Below are 22,274 nucleotides of genomic sequence, written 5' to 3' on the forward strand. Positions count from 1 at the left end.
TATTCTCAAATGTTTATATAGTAATCAGATTCATGTTCACAGTTCCAGTCAGTATAGCTTCGACGAAAAGAAAGAAGCCAAGTTAAAATTGTTTAAGACGCACTAGAAAAGTATGATGATCCAAGAGAGACTATCTTCATTGAAAATTCCATAAACTGAAGCAAAAATAACAGCTGGCGCAAATTATGATATATCTTAATTTAAAAAAAAATTGAGAGGTTAAAAGTAAGAAAATTCATTTATTTTAATTTGTGTTTATTTTAATTTGATTAGCAATAAAACTTTCAATCATGCTTTGTCGTATTAGTGAATGTAACTTATTTACTTTTACAACTGGGTTATAAAGGGGGCCTCGAAATTCTGATGTCGCCGACGTGCAGAGTTGGCATAGCTCCGCCACTGAATAAAGGAAAGAGAAACGATATTAATATAGCAGCTAACAGCTAACTTTTCACAAGGGGGAATATTAACTTCTTTTGCAATTGATAAATTTTATAACCTGCTTAATATTTACTTGTCAAAAAGATCTGAGTAACATCTAAAGATCTAAAATAGATTTAGCAGCTGATTTCAGTCAATGACAAAAATGACAGGTTTCTCAGGCGAAATATATTAACTGAAATTAATCAATGGTTTCGTAACTGTACTGTCAATTACTTAATTTGAAAGATGGAACTAAACAACAGCGACACCGGTAGATTCTATTAAGTGGTTAAGAAAACTTCCGCCCACCTTATCTGTTCGTGTCTTGCGATTACCAGATATGGAATCCAGTAGCTTCATTCGACTTTTATTTAATAATACTAATATGTTAAGATTTATTTCGGAGGAGATATCCAAGGATAGTATAATGGATCTTATAGATGTGAGTGCCCAATAATAATAACAAAAATAATAACAGTGCTAAGTTTGAGTTTACTTTATAACTTTGTTCCATTCTCATTCTTATCTTAAGTTAATTCCTCCTCGTTTCTTTTGTTAAGAATATATAATTCATTAACCGATACAATTTATAAGACGTACTTTTAGTTGTTCTGTATGTTTAATATATATTCATCCATTTTGGTGTACTATCTATTTTGGTATTTAGGACATAGCAAATTTCACAGAATTCTCTCCCACATCGTAAGTTTGAAGTTACAGAATTTTATATTACTTGTCCTCAAACGGAATCAATTAAATGATACTAATTCAAGTGCTACATTTTGCTTTACCTATGTCGGTATTTATATCTATTCATATCAATTTATATAAAATATGTTATTATTATTAAAAGTTTCAATTATTATTATGTTTGTTTTTTTTTAATATGACATAAGGTACTAGTGAGATGGAAATAAATTTCTTTTCTAAAAGAAGTGTTTTGTTTATTCCCGAATTTTTAGTAGATGATACGGAAAAGGGTTTAAATATATATGATTTTTTATGATAAAGTCAATAAAAAGCCGTAATTGATTACAATAACTGAAAGGACATTGCAGATTTCATGCATCAAGCGTAATGAGAACTTTCACGCTTCAACTGCTAACATGGCATTTGGTAGCATAAATAATTTACACGTTATTTACTTTAACTTAAATAAAATGCTTAATCAAACAAAAATTGAAAATGATTTGTTCCAAAAAACCAAAAAAATATGTTAACCCCTTTTTATTGAAACTATTCTCAAAAGATTCCGGTGTTATCCTTGTTATTTTAGCACGGCTACAGCATATTAAACAATAAATAATATCCAATCAAATATTTTATTTGCGAAGGAAATTTATAATATGTGCAAAGTGCAAAATTTAATGCATTGCGTTCCTTTTTTAACCCCTTACCCCTTTCATGTATATTATTCACAATATCAAAATTCGTTTTGGTTGTGCAGTTACACGTTCCATTTGATCAAACGGTTTTTTACCGGATTCGATTTTTATTTATACTCAGAACGACCTTTTTAGTTTTTATTACCCTTTTCGAATCGGTTTATCTATGAAACGCAATGCTTACAGTTATCCTTTGGAACTAGGTTAAAGGATTTTGTAACAATTTTAAAATTTTGAATTCGAAGCCATTGTTTATCATTTTTTAAGCTTAATTCTTCTCTCAACTCTCGTACTGCCAACTTCTACTACTACTCATCTACTACCCTATCACTCTGCTGTCATGTTGGTCTTTAGCATACATCAACTTATGGTGCGCAGTGAAATGCTAATGTGTATCCTTTTTGTTGGTTTATCCTCTGATTTCTGTATGTTCTCTCACCCGAAAAACATTGGATAAACAAACAGACATTGTTATTTTTGTAACAAGTATAGTTTTCATTTTTATGTTTCATTTTATTTTCGTTGTTTAGTTTTTAAGCCGGTGTTGTGTCATAGTTAAGGACTTTGACTGCAACGCTTCCATTTGTTAATGGTTAAGAAAATGATTTTAATGATTTTTAATCCGTTAAAATCGCTTTAGTCAATATTTAAAGGATTAATGTCAAACTGAAACTATATATTTTCAGCTTTCACATTTTTTCTTGTGGTTAAAGTAATGAAGTCACTAAGTTTTTTGTGCTTTGCTGACAAGTATTTGTTTATGAAAGAATTAAGTTTAATAAATAATATTTTTTTATAATTTTTTGAAATATAATTATCTATTACTAATAGGTCCAGGATAAAGATAAAAGATACCTATTATTGCCTAAATATACGTTAATATAATTTTATGTGGAATATAAAAAAAAATAATAATAATACTTAAAAAGGTTAGGTTTGGTTAGTATAGTTTAGATAAGTCTGCTAAACAGGTTCCACCTAAAGGTTGTTTATGTTACCTATGAACTTTAATTATGAGATGCGTCTTCCCCAACTAATTTAGATTTACTTATAAATATAGAGTTTCTGTGATTCGTCATTAAGTAATTAAAACAAACATTTTGTAAGTACAGTAGAGTAAACAGTACACAATATTATGTATATTGAATTCAAATGATGCTTAAGAAAATTAATGTCATGAACAAGATATCAATATTTAGAGATTTTTAATACAATATATTATTAGTCTGACACTAATACACCATATTTTTTATTTGTAATGATTGGCAAGTCATCATCGAAAAGCTTACTTTCAAACAGAATTTATATATTATTGCAAGTAACAAACTATGAAGCCTTGAGAATCACTTTTGTGTCAATTGCTTTGTCAAAAAAAATTTTTGCAATGAATATACTCATTAGCTATTCAACTGCATGCTGAAAATGCATTGCTTGAAACTGTTTATGGACTAGTGACATGAAAAAGCAATGAACAATAATTTTTCTCCATGCATGGGGATATCATGCTTCGCACGACTTTTAATTACAACGAGGCTGAGCGACATGGAATATTGCCTTCAGGAATAAAGTTATTGTGTGATTTACGATATATGTTTTACCCCATTGTTTGCTGAAATATTTAAAGTCATAGATCTATAAACACAAGTTAAAATTAATTTCCAGGTGTACGAACAAGAACTAAAACCGGCATTCGTCTCTTAAATAATATTTTATGGATGCAATAGTTTTAATAGTTCTCCACTTAAAAATGTTTAGTTAAGTATCCCTCTTCAGATTGCGGTGTACAAATCTTCTCGCACTTATAATTATTAGAATTATATTATTACTATTTTTGGTATTAATAACAAATATTCACGTAAGGAGTATTATTATAGTGAAGGCATATTTATATGCTCTCAAGTTTATTCTGTCTATTCACTTCCGAAAAAGTTTATATTGAGTAGTCAATCTCACTCAAATTATCTATACATATATCTGTTCAGCGTTAGCTTTATAAGAGTAGTCTTATTGCATTTTTCACTTTATATAAGTTTAATTGGCTTGTTTTATTCCTTGGTGACAATTCTTTGCAATTTATTTTAAATTGTCTTTTATATTTTAGAGATATCTGATTTCAGAACTATCCTAATGTGATTATATATATCACTTTCAAAATCAAGATAGTACCAGAGTAATTATACTTAGTTGTTAAATAATTCATGAATTCAGTTATTATTATTATATTGATTGCAATCAAACAACTTATTATTTTGATTCTCCATATAGGTCAAAAATAAATTTCTTCACTTCTCTTTAAGGTACAATAAGCATTTGCTTTTAATCATATTGGGTAACACATTTCATAACTAAAGATCAATACCGGTAACGTTATTCATAAACAACATATTATAACTATTACCTTATTATTAACTAAATTAAAATTTAGTTTAAAGGTAAAAACTAAAGGGAAAGGCACTTTATGAGGCAAAAATAATCATAATTGACTTATTTTATTTTTTGCACCGCAGACAGAATTGATAATAATTAAAGACTGACTCCATTATAATTTGTTGAGATGACTATTTGATTCATATAGTTTTATCATCTTGAATTTTAAAATAACCATTATCTAACCTGAAAATACTTATTATTTTTAACAGATATAAAATAATGAAAACTTAGTCTATTCGGCATCTATAATTCAATCTTTTTTATATGAGTCCAGTCACTAGACTCTAGTCGATTTTCTAAGTCTTTATGTGGAAAGCTCTGCCGCTGTATGTTTACTTAAATTTCTCAAATCCTAAAGCTTAAGTTCTTTAAATTTCAATTAATAAATCGTCAACAGCTAGTACAGAAAACTGTCGGTCTGATCAATTAAAGATCTCAACTTCAAATCAAAATCGTAAAAAAATAAATCTCATAACTTTTGCAAACGACAAGTTCTCCTTTTAACATTGAGTTTTTTTAAAGTAAATACTTTTTACATTTTAGAATGGTAAATATAATATATTACAACAATAGTTAGTGAGTATATCAACAATTTTGATAATAAAAATGTTTTCACAGATGGAGATTTTAATAAACAAAATCTCATTGTAATGTATTAATTTCAGTGATATTTGTGAAATAACATTTTTGAATTTTAAACATTTTCAATCTCTTTGCAATATTATTTTCAGCATTTAAGTAATTTGATCCATTTTAGTTAGATAAAAAGTAAAAGATAAAATAAAGCACTTTTTTAAAATAAAATTGCGGCTATAAAATTTAACTGCTTGAAAATGTAACGTCCCATAATTCCTTTGGTATCTATTTCCATTAAAATCTTTTTTCCTTCAATCACATTAACATTCATAACTCTAATATGATATAGAAAGATTTACAAAAATGTGAAAGTAAATAATATAAAATTTACAGCTTCACACCCGCAGTTAGTTTTCAATATTAAAATTAGCAAGCAACCCTCCTAAATAAATAAAGGGAGTCAGTGGTCCGTTCTACATAACTTCGTCATATATATCAGTATATCACTTTTAGATAGAGAATATAAAAAAACTTTTTTTTATGTGTATTCAAATTTTGCTTTGTTATGCAAATGAATTTAAACGACCTTTTCCCTTCTGCTTATGGTGCATAGCTGCAACATTTGTATATCCTTAAATGTCCTTAAACGAGTACGTGCGCGCCGCATATTTATTTTGATGACCAAAAATTTATACTGGTTGCACTTCATCAAGTATCCATAAACATAACTCAAATGCTTGTTAAGTGTATAAAAATTATTTTGCATAATTTCTTTTCTTTATTTTTAAAAAATCCTCGCCTCGTATGCGCATTTAGAAAAAAGATAAAGTCAAACTTTTGTGATACAAAACTCGGCTAATTAAAATGCAGTGACATTCAGCAAAAATGGTAGATGAAGCACTTAGAGGCGACAATAATTAATGTGACATTTATAAATTATGTTTAAGTTTTTTGTTAGTTTTTGCTTTATCCTAATATCCTTGTACGTAGGAAGTACAGGCAATAAACCAATGGTTTCATGCCCAGTTAGGGCAACGGTAAACAACAATCAAGGCATTTAATTGAAAAATGGGTGGAAATCAGTTGAACTACACGAAATTATGTTAATGCAGACATAAAATTAAATTGCATTCCATCTTTAAAATCTATGTTTTAGCCCTTAACTAGACATACAAGCATTTGGCAAGTAACAATACTTTATGTAACGCCCAGTTGATGTCCTTTCGGGTAACTGAAATAATGTAGTAAAGAAATAATGTAACGCATTTCAATTAATATTGAAAATTCATTACTGAAAGCCAAGATTATCAAGGATTACAACACCGACATATAAATATGGAACAATGTAAGTTTGTAATTGTTTCCTGTCGTTTCTGTTAAGTAGTTTCCCTGTTAATCATAAAAAAGTAGCGGAAATCCTATAAAAATTGCGTTTTTTACCCTAATAATTTTTAGATACTTTTTTTTATCAATATTATCTAGAAAGTGCAGTGCAGCGTGAATTTTTACTGACAGTACTTTTACCCTGGCATTGATTTTAATTGCCAGAGCAACATTTAAGCTTACTTTTTATTTCACTTAATATCTTTTGGAAGTATTTGCCAACAATGAAATCGTTTTCATATTATTTTTCCGCATTTGCCGCTAACGTTTTCTCTCTTTATCCTCGCTTGCTTTGTTTTGCGCGGAAATCACGCAAGCGTTATTTGCCACGTTTTAAGTCTTCGAGTCCTTTTCAGAAGTCCTTTTGACATAAACGTTAATTGTTAACATTGTTTGCTTTTTGGACATCTGTCCTTTCAAAATATTTAAACTAAAAAAGTGAGTGCAGGACTATCGTTAAGTGTCAAAAAACGTTTTTAAATATGTGTGAATGAGTCAAGAGCCGCTCACGCGTTCTTATTTATTTAACGCACCTGTCGTACTTTTTTTCATTACAGAACAAGATATCACTAACTATAAGTAATTAATAATTAATTATAAAAAATATAGTAGACAGTTTAGAGAGTTTGATTTAATTTTTGAATTTATCTTGATTCTTCTTGATTCTTCTTCTTCTTGAGTTAGTGCTATTACGCACTTTTACTCTATAATAGCTGGGGGGCTTATCTCTACCCCACACTAGGCTTTAACTAGGCTAAAAAAAAACATATAATTTATTTGTCTTTTAGTTGATGAAGGACCTTAAATCAACATATCTTCCTGAGAGTCCAGAAGTGGACTTGAGAATTGTTAGGGCGGGGTTAAGTAACGTATCACACATTAACAAATATAGAAATCTACTTTATTCTTCGGATGTTGCTTGAAAATAATAAAACATAGATAGATATTTTATTGAGCCCATATTTTAAAGAGAGAGAGAAAGAACGGGGTACTAGCTCCCATTTGAGCAGACCACTGCGACCATGATTGATCTTTTATGCTTCAACAGACCCTAACTGAACAGAAGACATTCCGCCTTCTGGATGAAGGCTAAAATGTGTTCCGTTGAGGACCTCCTAATGTCGGAAGGGGAGAGCAATTCCCGACCCAGTGACCTGGGCCATATTTTAAGTTTTACTTAAATTTGCTGTAATTAAATGAAGTTAATTTAATTTGAATCAAAAATAAAATGAATTAATAATATTAAATATTCTAATAAATGTTTTATGTCCTCTAACTACTTCCTATTTCTCATAAAAACGTGGTCGATCAACACAAATCAATTGCAACGTAGAATCAAATTTATTAAAACTGGAAATAATTTTACTTCCGGCCTTCTATACAACTGTAGCTTCTTAGAAAAAGGAAATAGTCTAATAAACTAATTAGTTATAACCTAATTTTCCATTGATTTTTCCCAGTCCTCATTATTAAATCTATCGATTTTTTCTTTCTGTAATTAATTAGTGAATTTCGTGAGATTTAGGTCGTTACCTATATGTGGATCAATGACTTAAATCGTTTTACAATTCATTCCTAAAATCTGGTTTCAAAGAGTTTAAGTCTCAAATAAAGCATTTTCTTGATTTCCAACTATCAAAAAGAAAAAGGAAATACAAAACAAAGTATAAATTGAAACACAGTTAGCGGCGTTCATTTAAATCACATATTCCAATTCCAAAGAAATTATTTAATATTTTGGGTGTTCTTTCTTTTCTTTTATTTAAAAGAAAATATGAAATTACTTTAAGTTATTCTATTTTTAAGATGCTAATCAAATATTACATTATGTACTGCAGTAGATGTTTTTAATGTCAAAAAAAATATTTATGGCACTTATTTAACACAAAGAAAGAAAGAAATATCTGAGTATAGGATAATACTTAAAGGAGATTAAGGAGTTGTTTTTACTTGAATTTTTTCTAGGATTAATCTACGTTTAAAACTCACGATAAATATGCTTATGCTATAGGTCATAGTATGTGGCACCCAATAATTACTTCAGATAATCAATGTAAAGATGGTACACAAAACAAAAATAAAATATTTACATTATTTTTACTTACCTTTTGAAGCAATGCCTAATCCATGATGAATCATACAAGAAATTGGCAATAACATTTATAAAGCACAACCAATTTTTGTATTATAGTACCAGAAAGATATTTGGGGGAGGTGAAATAATTGTTCTGTTGTGCTGCTGTCAAATATAAATTGGATTAATTCAGAAGTTCATTAACAATAATTAGATGAAGGACCAAAACTTTTGAATATCTTTGAAATCAATTCGAACTCATTGAACGTAACAAATTAGAATTAATTATTCATGTTAAAGATTATATTTTTCAAAAGCAAAATCAGCTATAGTATAAAATAAACTTAACATACACGGAACCAAATATGGGCAGTTCTATTAAAATCTATTAAATTTGTCAATGACAAGAAAGATACTTTCTGTAAATTTACAAACATTACTTTTATGCCCTTCTTATTAGAATGAAGAAAATATATATAAGGGGTGTAATGCAGTATATATATATTTATATATATATATATTTTTTTTAGCAAAACGTATCCAATATCTGATGTTCATCTTTCTGTCTATATTGATTTTGGTAAACCAATCACTCTGTTTTCAATTAATCGAATGAAACTTGCCAGTGGGATTTGACTTTATAATTGAAAAATTAATTTAGTGCTTATACAAAATAACATTATAATAAAATTGTTGTTTTAAATACACCATAACATACTATACAATTTTAATATACGACTAAGGAAATAATTTAAAATAAATTGAATTGTAATACAAACATCCACGTGCATGGCATTCATAATTAAAATTTCACTAAGTTATCTCATGATTATCTATTAATCAGTACAACATTCTCACTATATGCGTGCTTTCTGTAACCCAAGGATAAGAATGTCGATTTTTAAAAGAGTAGACGCTATCGAAATAAGTACAGTTATTAAATTATATAGTAATATAAATATCTGTGCGACATGAAAATTAATTACTTTTTTATAATAGATGTCAACTATTATAACTAATTAATTTATTTTATAAGATCTCTTATTTAGCACATCAATCTCACCATATCCACAGCTCCGATATCCGGGGTTTCTCTTATCTCTGCCTTAGAGGTGTCAGCTTTTAGAAGAGTAAAATATATGTATAATGTCCCTTATACTGATAGACAACATAATATATGTATAATGTCCCTTATACTGATAGACAAATAACATAATAATAAATATAGCGCAAACAATCCGTAATAAGTCTTAAAGACAAGATAGAAAGAAAATGACAGTGGAGCTTCTGCCACTGTCTTTGTTGTTTTTGGCAACATATAAATATATATATATATGTATATAATTTTTTACATAAGTAGGTATTATATTATTTACAATTTTTAAATAATTTATTATGTGCTCTATTAATATTTGTGCCATGTCAATATCGTTTAAAATTTTGAATATATATACAATAATAATATAATATATAATAATATAATAATATATATAATAATATAATAATAATATAAATGTAAATAATAAAATATTTAATAATAATTTAATAAATATATATTAATACACAGCACGTTTCTTAATGAATTGCTATAAGCCTTGTGCCTCATATATTATATATGAATATATATAACATATTAAAATTTTCGGCGTCTGCAGAATAAGGTATATTCAAATTAGTCAGTTCAATATTCTTTTGTAACCAAGTGTTTATAAATGTTTGTGATTTTACTACAGCGTAAACAATATATGTGTATATGATTTATATGTGTATCAAATTTCGCGAATATTTTTCCTTTTAATAATTAATTTTTATTTATATTTAGTTTTATACATTTTTCAATTAAGTTCCATTAAATATTTTTTCTTAATCTAACACAGCAGATTTATTGAAATCCGCTTAAAATATAAGAAAATTACAAAACTGTCATAAGGACTTTTTGCTAAATCCACAGATTCGGCTTATTTATTAATAGCCCTGCAATGAGTGAACAATGCAAGTAATTTTATAAGGAAATATTGACGAAAGCTGAAAAAAATATTCATAAATATGAAATGTAGTTAAAATAATGTACATTTTCATTAATCCCGAGGTAACAAAACAGTATTGAATCTACTGCGCTCACCAGAGTTTAGCAGGGGATGCAAGGTAATACAAAAACTTCCGAAATAGCAATGACGGGGTTAGTCAGTGTGCACAATTGAAATCATAATCAAAGGGTGCAACGAACTGAGCATGAAAACAAACTTAATGAAAACAATAGCGAAGGGAAAAAAATTCAAAAGGAAACATTAAGGATACAAGCATTTAAATGTTGTACGAGGGCTGCAATTACATTTTTTTAAATAATAAATCCTAACTAGAAATGAATAATTGCAATAATTACAACATGAAACTATTTTTTTTTTATTTATCAGATTGTTAGTGTGCTTGATTTATTTCTATTTCAATTAATATATATGTACAATTAATTTTATATATGCATGTATGCAGCTCACAAAGAACAAAATGTTTAAAGCCAAACTTACTCTACTCTGCATGGGTACATATAGACTGAAGCTGGCACTAGACAAGCCTCATTATCTTATCAAATGTAGGTAACAGTTCTGAAGAAATTTACCACTAAAAGACTCACAAATATATACGAAGATTAAAACAGTAAATCTACAAAGATGCGATTAGTGTTCTATATGTGGTTACTTATGCAGTCGAAACGCATGTTATTGAGAAATTAGAAAACCAGAATTCAAATCTTTTGCATTATAGGTATTTTGTAGGTGATTAGAATTATTTATGCAAAAGAATTGAATTTACAAAATCAACAATTGACACTAAAGTACTATATTTAAAATTCGGATTGATATAAATAATCTACAGTGTATAACTGACTTATTTCGGTAACTTTATTAGACGATCAGGAACTTTGGAAGAACTCCTGATAAAGGGAAAAATAAACGTCTACTTGGTGGGTACACCAATTGTAACTATTGATCTTCTATTCTACTATTTTTCACGTATTCATTTCAATGCTTGCATGTAAAGAGTATAATAACTTAACGAAACCTATGTATAGGTGTAAAGGTTTAAAACTTAAGTTCTAAGAGTAGCTGTATTTATGCTCAGGAGTCACTCGCGAAAATCCACAACAAAGAGACGTTTACTACTCCTGTAAAGAGTACACAACAACTATGCTATCATATAGTTCATGTAGAAACTATATAAAATGGAATTACATATAATATATATAATATTACAGAGAGATATTTTTTGGCATTTCATTAGATACTAATAGTATCTATCGTATTTCAGTTTTAATATGAAAGAAAAATATATATTTTTCTATTTTTATTTTCCTACGATCACTGATGATGAGTATTTGACGATACTCGAAACAGCGTTGTATGATCAGCCAAATTTTAATAAATTACATTAACTAAAATTTTTGTCTTTGTCTTTTCTTTGCTATTCGAATCCGTCTAACTTTTAAATAGTTTCTTTTCGTCATGAAGGCGCGTCACTATTGACAAGAAAAAATTAACATCGAAATATATATTTTTATTCATTTTTTAAAATAATGTTCATTCATATTGATAGACACATGTAATATAATTTTTACAAATATTTTTTTTTCATATATATCAGTTTTAATTCAGTTCAAATTTTTTCCACTCTTGCCAACATTATAACTAATTTAAAGTATTACTAACATAGATATTATCACATGTAAAAACTTTAATTTCTACCCTCGCACATATACTTTACACGAATATTTTTATAACTCTGTGTTGAAGGAAACTAGCAAGTACCCACTTGTTCATTCATATGCTTTCGAGTATCTGTTAAGTTGTAATTGTACTTGTATCTCGATACGACATACGTAAATCAACCAAAAATTAACTAACTTCATTTTACAAACAGTTCTGTTGCTATTACTGGAACGTAGCAGCATAAAATAATAAAGTGTAATTTCATTCTCGATTTTGAAGTGAAAGGGTAGCAATTTACGATTTTCGCCTGTAATAACAATAAAACGCAATCAGCCCAGAATGCAACAACCCGCACAATTAATTACAAAATCATAACGGTCAGAGTGGATCGGCGCATTAAGAAGGGGTAGTAAATATGAAATTTTAATAATTATAATTTTGTTTCATATTTACAATAACAATACAAAAATTTTAATTTGTTTTTAGGTTTATTTCTTTACTTTTATTACAAGTAAAAATTATATTCCTTCATGGCCAAGTACGAGTATCTCCGCAACGCATTTTTGTCACTTTTGCTTTGATCTGCAGAATATAATTTTAACTCGGCCGCAGTTTTCACATATACATGCACTACATATCACATTACTTTCACTGACTTGGAAATGTGCATAATCACTTTCCAGTTCCATACAAACTCATTTGATTGATGATCGTCGCAATATCATTAATCACTTTCAAGCACCTTCTGTCGCAGACACTCTAACTTCGTTTGTCATACCTTCGCCTTTGTAATGCTCAAGTGTTGTCTACATAATATTTATTTTGATTAGGAGAGATTATTTACCAATTAGTTTATGGCATTAATCCTCCGAGAGTAAAAATGATTTTTATTTAATTATTTCGATTTCCCGTGTTGACTCTAGAGTCACTGGGAAAACACATTGTAACAATAATAAATATTCAATAAGTATTTTGTAGAATGTTATTTTAAATTGAATAAAAATAATTGCTTTGTCAAAATTGAAAAAAAATTAAAGCTAGAAATAAAGCATATTTCATTTAGTTTTATCCCCAAATGTTAGTTTATAATGAGAAGTTATAAATTACGGGTTTGCAAACGATGAGAAGGTTGATCGAAACCTTTGGCGCTATAATTTAGTCAAGTAAAGGAATAGCTGTGGAAATGTAAAAGTAAGAATTTAATAATAAATAATTGCAACAACTGACAAATGACATATCATTATATATATATATATTTATATATATATATATATCATTCACAAAGACTATAATAATTAGAAAACGTTGTAAGAGTGGATGTAACCCGACCTCAGAAACATAACATTAAGTACAAGCTATCACAGAGATACACATATTTACATATTTTTGATTGCAAATTCTTGGCAAATTCTTAATTCTTAATTCTGATAAGAAAGCCATAATCTGGAATTGATTATGTGATTTCGTAGAGAATAATAAGTGATGATATTATGTATTAAAAGAGTTCAGTTTTAAGAATATAAAATTTTTTTAAAGAATACTGTTTAATAAATATTTGAATTACTATTATTATAATATTCCTGTTCAGAATAGTTTTTATTTAGTTCAAGTAAAGGTTAAATCTGTCGATAAACATCACAATATCTTTTCGTAAAATTCAATGCTTTATATGGCAAAAGTTAAATAAAATTATTAAATTTATTTTCTAACAATCTAAGAAAACGAATAGAGAAGATTCTCTCTTATGGATAATGCATTAGATGCTTTTTCCAGAATTCACAGGTGTCAGTATCTTTTCAATAACTATTGAATGAGACAAAATTATTTAGAAATTCCCAATTTCTTTTAGTCGTGATCGATTTAAGATCTGATATGTTACGTCTTTTTTATTTTTATAAAAAATTTAAACGAAGTGTTTGAAAAATGCTCATTGTGTAGTAAAGTGAAGTTTTACCCCAAATCAAAAAAATTTTTTAATTTTTTTTTGTATACAAAGAAAATTATTTTTTATGCCATCGTTTATAGTAGTATTTGCCGCAAATTTTTGTACATAATATATTTCGATTTATAATAGTATAAAAAGTGAAAGAGGGTAGTGCTGCCATCTACTATCACATTATCCGATGTTTTTTAGAGACCGATCCTAGATTATGATCGCTCTGTAAATAAAAACCATACTTTAGTGGATAATTAAATAAAGCTTCAAATTTTTTTGAAAATTATGTTATTGAATTTAATATGTAAATATGAAAAGAAGAATATTCCTACGTTTAAAGTTCTGGAAATGTTATGTTAAACAACACATACCACTTTCGTTACCTACTTAAAGTTAGTGAAAGTGAAAACTTAGTATTTTTATATTTTCCCACCTTCTATAAACGAGATGTCCATCTAGCAAAAAAAAGTTTTCAACAGTGAAAACTTTTTAAGCGATTTCTCATTTTTGTTTATTGAAAAGAAGTATCTCAAAAACAGAATTATGTTATTCCAAATAACGATATTAAAAATGGGTTTTAAGAAACTTGACGCACAAGAAATATACTTTGTAAAAAGAGTTTCCATGCAGTATGTTTGATTTTTTCTCGCTCAGATAACTGATACATATATCATTTTTATTTTAAATAATGTTTTTAAGTGAATTTGTTAATGAACTTAATAAACACGAGTTCAATCCCTGGTACTTGCAGTCTCAAAAAAATTGTTTACGAATGATTAAATACAAGAAATATTTCCAAGACCACTGATGATGGGCATTTGTCAATAATCGATACAGTGATATTGTCAGCTAAAAACTTAAGTAATTTAAAATAGATATAAATTTTGTTGGTACAATTCAGTACTGTTTGAAACTCTCTATTGAAAACAATAGTTTATATTAGGAATTTAATTTCTTTTTTCAAAACGGACGCTAAAATTCAATTTAATATAAATTTATGTTTTAATTTTGTTAAAATTAATACAGCAATGAAACCGTACGATTACTGGGTTTCAAATTTGGAAAAATGTCAATGCAGATATTGTAAGAAAACTATTAAATTAATATATTCAATCAATGACTCCATTGAGAATTGATTGATTTAACAGAGAAATGAAAAAAATAACTGTTTCCTTTTTATTTGTAAAGGGTTTGTAAACGATTAAGATTGTTTCTTTAACGACACAAAATTAGTTTTGATAGTTTTATTCATAAATAAAATAGAGAAATAAAATTTCAATAGAAATAGTTGGAATTAAGAAAAATATGTAACTCCTTTATCTGATGTTAATTATTTTGATAAATTGAACAGTTGTGGCAGCCCGCCTCACAAGAGATTTGGCTCAGATCCATCCTAAAAAATTAACCTTTTGCGGTTTTGTTTGTTATAAATGATATACTAAAAGTTCTATATTCTTAATTTTTAAAAAAATTATTTAAAGGCTTAAAATTTAGTTAGTGAAAATAGTTTTGACCAATTGGAATTTCACTTATCTATGATAAATAATGAAGTTAAATATAATTTTATTATACTTACATATTTTACTATAAAATCCTCTTTTTGTTAATAAATCGTAGGCATTATTGAATATGATAAGTTTAAATTATCTTAGTATTGTTCAGATTTATGTAAATTTTTAATTAATAGTATATGTTATCATTCTAAGGATATGTACATATATTGTTAATCTGATTTAATTTAATTTTTCAAAGGTCACAGCTCAGTCATTTTTTTTGTTTTAATTTTTTTTTTGGATATCATTGGCTGGTCGTAATTCTGTATCGCTAGGACTTAATGTGTATATTGAATAAGTTAAGATAAATATTTTAAAATTTTTGTGGTATTACCCAAAAAAGTTTATGTTAGGGTAATGGCAAATTAATTGAAATTTTTTTTTTAAATAAAATTTAAAATAATAATAAATATCTTTTCCTTACTCTTACAATAGAGATATCATATTTATAAACAATATCGATTGCTTATAATCTAAGACGAAGGAGAAAAATATTTTAAAAAATTTGGTTTTCTTCGTTAAAGTTATGTTAAATAAAAATCTATCAAAAAATTAAATGCCACATACAAATTGCAGAATACATTAAAAAGACCTCATGTTGTCGTAAGAGTGTTGTGTTTATTCCACCCTGATTTTAAAGTATAAGAAGTCTTATATGATGTGATATTTTGGGCTTTGTGTATCAACTATTAATAAAAATTATTAAAATAGAAAATATATTTAATTATAATGAAATTTCTCTAACAGTATTTGCAATTTTTTATCAAATGAACAATTCATTGTATATGCTTTGAAATAACTATGAGCGTACATGACTTTTTACATATTTCTACACTGAAATTATTAATAAATATACTCTAATACTCTATGGTCTTTATAGGAATCAACAAATATTTGATTTGTTATTGCTGTCATGGGCCTAATATCAAATTTAATGCTTACTTAGTAAAACGACATGTAACAAATCACTTTAGATAAAATATAAATTTAATATGAAAAGAACTTTATTTGCACATATGTGCAGTATTAGAACCTTGTCAATTGAAACAAAAACTTAACAAAACATATGTAAATAAGGCATTACGAGTGTTAATTTAACTAAAACACGCAAAATATCGAATAAGAACTTATTTAGCCAGTCAATATTGACGCCACACTCTGCACGAATTCATATATAAATATTTGAAAAATTCTTAAAAAATATTTTTATTTAAATTCAGTTAATGTTTATTATGCACTTGTTTTGCATATTATAGAAAAATATCAGATAAGATAAAATCCAAACATATTTTCCGAAAGAAATGCATTGACACCTAAGCTCTAATGCGCAAAAATGCATGGAAAACTGACTAGTATTAACGCTTCACTGAAACGACTATTTTTAATTTACAAATTTATTTTTAATTTCTTAATATTTTATATATATATTATATACTTTACAAAACATATAGAATTAGGCACTAATTATTCGGACTTTTTACATTAACTTTTAGGACCATTTACATACTTTATCTGCTATTCGTTGTCATTCGATTTACTCTTGAGCATCACATAAACTTATTTACTAACTGAATTACATCACAGGCATATTATCCAATATTTAATCTTTTCTTTTTACAACAAAACTTAAAATAAAAATTAAATAATATGCGCAGTCTTATTTACTTAGAACTAATATTTAACTGCTTCTCTACCAGAGATTATTGACTGCTACAATGGACCATAAATAGGTTCGGAATAGAAAACTGCAGGTACTCCCATACCATATGGTTCGGTAGATGCGCGAGAGGCCTGTAAGCTACGTTTTGCCTCTGCTTTGTATCTGTGTTAAAGATTTAAGATTATAATTTTTTCGAAAAACATATTCTTTGAAAACTATATCGCTTGACTTACTTTTTCTTCAGACAACACGCAGTACACGCTGTGATAATGGTTGCTAAACCAATAACAGCAGCTAATATAACTAGCCAAGTGCCAGCTGAAGCCATCATATTAGCTGCTACCTGTGTTCTACGTACTGAACACGACTCCACTTCGCTTACTCCATATGCTACATATGTGTCGAATAGTTCCTGCTTCATCATATCCGAATTCATTAGTTTCTGCATTTCTTGCATTGTCATAGCTGCACCATTTTTAAACATTTGGAAACAGGAACTAGTAGATGTGAAATCAAAACTTAAATCTGAACGTGTAAGAACTTGCGTATCGAGTATGTGCAATTCATATCCGATTGGCGCTAGCTTTTTCTTTAATTGCTCCTGGAAAGGTCTAATGATACTCTGAATTTCACTTGGCGGACGTGCGAATACGAACTTCAACAAGGATTTATCACGTATTACGAATATTTTTAAATTATTAAATGTATGTCGTTTAGCCTTCATGGAGTTATTGGCACGTATTTTCATTTGGAAGTAACCATCAACGTAGTTCGAAAATGAACCACCTGTGCGTAACTCTCCAGTTTGATTGTTGAGTGTAAACAGTTTTTGTAGTGATTCTGTTTCTATTTGCTTTGTACGTTTATAAAATTGTGGCACAAAAGTTACATTCTCAACAGTCAGTACAATAGGTGCTGCCTCAGCATCACGATCAGTCGCTCTTACAGTTGTTATAACGGTATCTATAGGCACATTAATACGTATTCCTATTGAAGCATCTCTTTGCTCAAATTCTGGTAAATTGTCATCTATATCAATTACTTTAATGACAACTCTTATATGTGTAGGATCAAAACGATTATAGGGATCACCTATAAATGTGTAACTTGGTTCACCATATTTCAAACATTTAATGCTTATTGTATAAGAGTCAATAGACTCTCTATCTATAGGTTTGTTAGTTTTTAAGATAGCCATGCTTTCATTGTTACGTTCAATGCTAAATATGTTTTCGTTATTGCCTTCAATAATTACATAGTCTATAGCAGCATTTTCACCAATATCTTCATCTATTGCACTAAAATTACCAATGATAGTACCTTCAGGTTGTTCTTCAACTACAGAGAATGTTAAAGGTCCTTCATCCTTAGAAAAAGCATAAACAAAATTTGATTGTTAGGAATAAATTATATATTTTAAAATAAACCTACTATTTCTCTAACAAATCGCGGACTGTGGTCATCCATATCCAGAACTAATATTTGTAAGATGCTTGTTACGGACTGTCTCGGTACTCCATTATCACTAACTTCTAGTATTATATTGTATGTATCTTTAGTTTCGCGATCTAATGGCATCAGAGTTGTTATCAAACCTGTTGTTTCATCAATATCAAAAGTACTCGCATCAGGTGTATCATTAAGTATTTTGTAAGACAATATACCAGATGGAGTGTTTGAATTATCTGGATCACTTGCTTTAACTTGAAATACTGGTGAGCCAGTTGGAGAGTTCTAAAAAATTTTTTTTTAAATGAATTATTAACAAAATTCTATATAGACAAATATTCATATAATTACCTCTGTAACATTTGCTGTTTGTCCAACTCTTGGAGTAATAAAGTATGGTATGCCATCGTTTGCACTTACGTCACCAATAAATAATATAACATCAGTGTCCCTCGAAAGAGATTGTTGTTTTGGAACTTGATTTCCATTATCTTGAGCTTTAACAATTAAGAAATATGGTTCAGAACGTCCCTTGCCAGTTAATTCACCCTTTGTTTTTATTTCCCCAGTAACTGCATCGATATTGAATAAACCATTTACTTCACCTTCATTGGTGAGTTCATAGCGTACTTCACCTCCCGGACCATCATCTAAATCTATTGCATACACCTTTAGCACTAACGACCCGATAGGAACATTTTCCGCTATAACACCAGTGTAGTTCTTTTGATTAAACTCAGGAGCATTGTCATTCACATCCAATACGTTAATAGTGAGATTCACTATACTTTGCTTGGCATCTGTCGGTTTACCAGGTGAATCCTCTGCTTTTACTTGTAGATAAATACGCGGTGTTCGTTCGCGATCAATCGTTTGATTTGCTGCGACGATAATGTCACCAGTTGAATTATTTATTTCAAACAGTGCTGCATTTTCTCCTTGTAGCGTATATACTATTTTATGATAACCCAGAAGTGTGTCACGCGGTGTTAATTCAGCATCCTTATCTGTGGCTGTTACCTTTATAACCTTAGCGGGATGTTTAGTATTCTCGACTATGGTAGCTTGATACATAGTTTCTTTAAATACTGGACTGTTGTCATTTACATTTTCGACGGTTATATTTACATTAGTTAATGTGCTACGCTGGCCATCGGGTGAGTTGGCTTTTACTTGAAATTCGAAGTTAGTTTTACCCTGTTTTAACATTTCGTAGTCCAAACGTTCTTTTAATATGATTTCACCAGTACGATCATGTATATGGAAATATTTCAATTCAGTTGGTTCTATCAATTGGAAACTAGAGATGGGATAGCCGGTTACTGGATCTTCAGCTTGTATTATGTAAAGTGTACTATCGATTGGCATTTCTTCTTTTATTTTGACATTTATTAAAGGTTTGTTGCTTGACCAATATTTATTTTTAAATACGGGATTGGTATCTTTAAATGATTGCACATATATGGTGACTTCTGTAGTATCAAATTGATTATCGGGATCAACTTCGGCATTTAAGTCTCGCCCTTCCACTATAAACATTATAACAGCGGCCACATCATGTCTTAAAGAACTATTTACAAAAATTTCACCGGTGTTACTATCGATACGGAAGGCTTCGTCTACTCTATAGTTAGTACGGTTTGCAATGTTTACACCAGCCTTTGTTGTTGCTTTAATACTACTTTTTATGCTATATCTTAACTTAGAGTTAAGATCCTTATCTATGGCCTTGACAGTCAATATGCTTTCACCAATTTCTGTACGTTCAGACACATAACCAGCATAGCTTGCATGCTCGAATTTTGGTTTTTCATCATTAATGTCCTTAATGTTAACATATACTGTAGTAGTTGCTGTTTCTGGTATAGGTGTCCCTGAATCCACGGCATTGACAGTAATTTCAAAACTATCCATATTAGCATCACGATCGATTCGAGCTTGTGGGGAAACTGTTATAACACCAGTGCTGAAAATAAAATATAAAAAAATTTGAAATCTTTGAAAATCACAGGTATTGAAAGATTAAGAGTGAAAAGAAGGAATTATTTTACAGTAAAATGTAAAAATCTGTCGATATATAGTCTAAAATGAACTTCAAAATACCAAAGCAAAACTTACATTTCATCAATTTCAAAATTGTCTTTAGCATCAACAATTCTATAACGAAGTAGACTATCGAGTCCATCAGGGTCATGTGCTGATACAATTGTAACATTATAACCTGGTGGAGCATTTTCAGGTATAGAAACTCTATAACTAGGTGGACCAATAACTGGCACGTTTTCAATATTCTGAAAGTGGCCTTTGAATATAGGACGCTGGTTTCCAGAAATTCCAACACGAATAAGAACTTGAGTAGTACTGGTCAATGGAGGAGTACCTGAATATAATCAAAAATCAAAAACGTGATATCAAATTCAAAAAATATTATATCTTACCGAAATCAGTTGCAGTTACCATAAGCTCATATTCTCCCCGTTCAGTATCCATTGATTTAGCTACTTTTTGTAGCGTTATTTCACCTGTTTCTTCATCAATACGACAAACATTACCAGATATACTATTCTCTGACACTATACCATATATAATTTTTCCACCACCTTGAGTTGGACCGTCAGCATCTGTGGCACGTACAAAGAATTGTGGTTCAAAATTGGAAGTACCTTCACGTATAGTTCGTGTATAATCGGTGCTCTCAAATTGTGGGTAATTATCGTTAACATCGGTTACTTCAACGTAAACGTTTGCATTTGTTTCACGCCCTCCTCCGTCCATAGCAACTACAGTCAAACTGTAACTATTTTGCTTTTCATAGTCCAAAGGTTTTTGTATGTAAACATCACCCGTGTCACTGTCGATATGAAAATTTTCCGAACCAAAACCTTTCACGAGATAAGTAATTTTTCCAAATTCATTGGAATCCTTATCAGTTGCTTTAATTGTACCAATTTTTGAATTCACAGACAAATTTTCAGCAGCTGAAAAACGATAATCATGTTTCTCAAAAATGGGTGAGTTGTCGTTAGCATCTAATAAATGCACTTGCACCCGCGTTGAAGCTTTTTCCAACCCATGTACACTGGCTATGATTTCAAACTCAAAGTAACGCTTACTTGCATCCTCAACATCGTAATCTAGTTTACTTGAGTCTAAAACTCTTACAACTACAGGAGTTCGTCCTTGTGCTTCCTCCGGACTTACGGCAAAAACATTTGCTGAATTTTCAATATCACGCATTGACAATTGATAACGACTATTTTCACCCATATCGCGATCGTCTACAAAAACTGACAGCCCTGGTAAAGGCATTCCATTTCCCAAGTTCTCAGTTATGGATATATTGAAAAAATCAGCATTGAATTCAGGTATATGATCGTCAATATCAGTAACTACAATTGTTATACGGGTAGTAGCATAATCAGCTGGTATTTCACCGTTAATCAATTCTGTTGCACGTAAAGTAAATACATAAACTCCACCATTTTGTAAAATTTCAGGATTTTCACGATCCAAAGGCTTATCAGTAGTTTTCAATACAGCCATCCCCTCTTTCGGATCACCAAATGGTACCAATTCGAAGTGACCGAATTCTTCATCTTCTAGTGATAAGAATATATCACGCGGTATGCCAACATCACCATCTATCGCTTTTACTGTCAAGATGCTGACACCCGCTGGCGTATTCTCTTCTACAGTAGCTG

General features: G+C 29.2%; 1 protein-coding gene across 1 annotated transcript in view; it reads right to left on the reverse strand.

Moving 5' to 3' along the window:
* Positions 1-16,870: 16,870 nt before the first annotated feature.
* LOC119680621 (cadherin-23-like) overlaps positions 16,871-22,274 on the reverse strand; it is a 7,526-nt gene continuing 2,122 nt past the window's right edge. Inside the window, exons 3-8 of the mRNA XM_038093541.1 lie at positions 21,012-22,271; positions 20,692-20,953; positions 18,925-20,539; positions 18,556-18,858; positions 17,358-18,490; positions 16,871-17,286 (exon numbers count right to left, since the gene is read on the reverse strand). Coding sequence (XP_037949469.1) covers positions 17,175-17,286; positions 17,358-18,490; positions 18,556-18,858; positions 18,925-20,539; positions 20,692-20,953; positions 21,012-22,271 — 4,685 coding nt within the window. The 3' untranslated portion in view covers positions 16,871-17,174. The remainder of the gene's footprint in view (positions 17,287-17,357; positions 18,491-18,555; positions 18,859-18,924; positions 20,540-20,691; positions 20,954-21,011; positions 22,272-22,274) is intronic.

The sequence above is a fragment of the Teleopsis dalmanni genome, chromosome 1 (assembly GCF_002237135.1).
Source record: "Teleopsis dalmanni isolate 2A chromosome 1, ASM223713v2, whole genome shotgun sequence".
NCBI classification, from domain to species: Eukaryota; Metazoa; Arthropoda; class Insecta; order Diptera; family Diopsidae; genus Teleopsis; species Teleopsis dalmanni.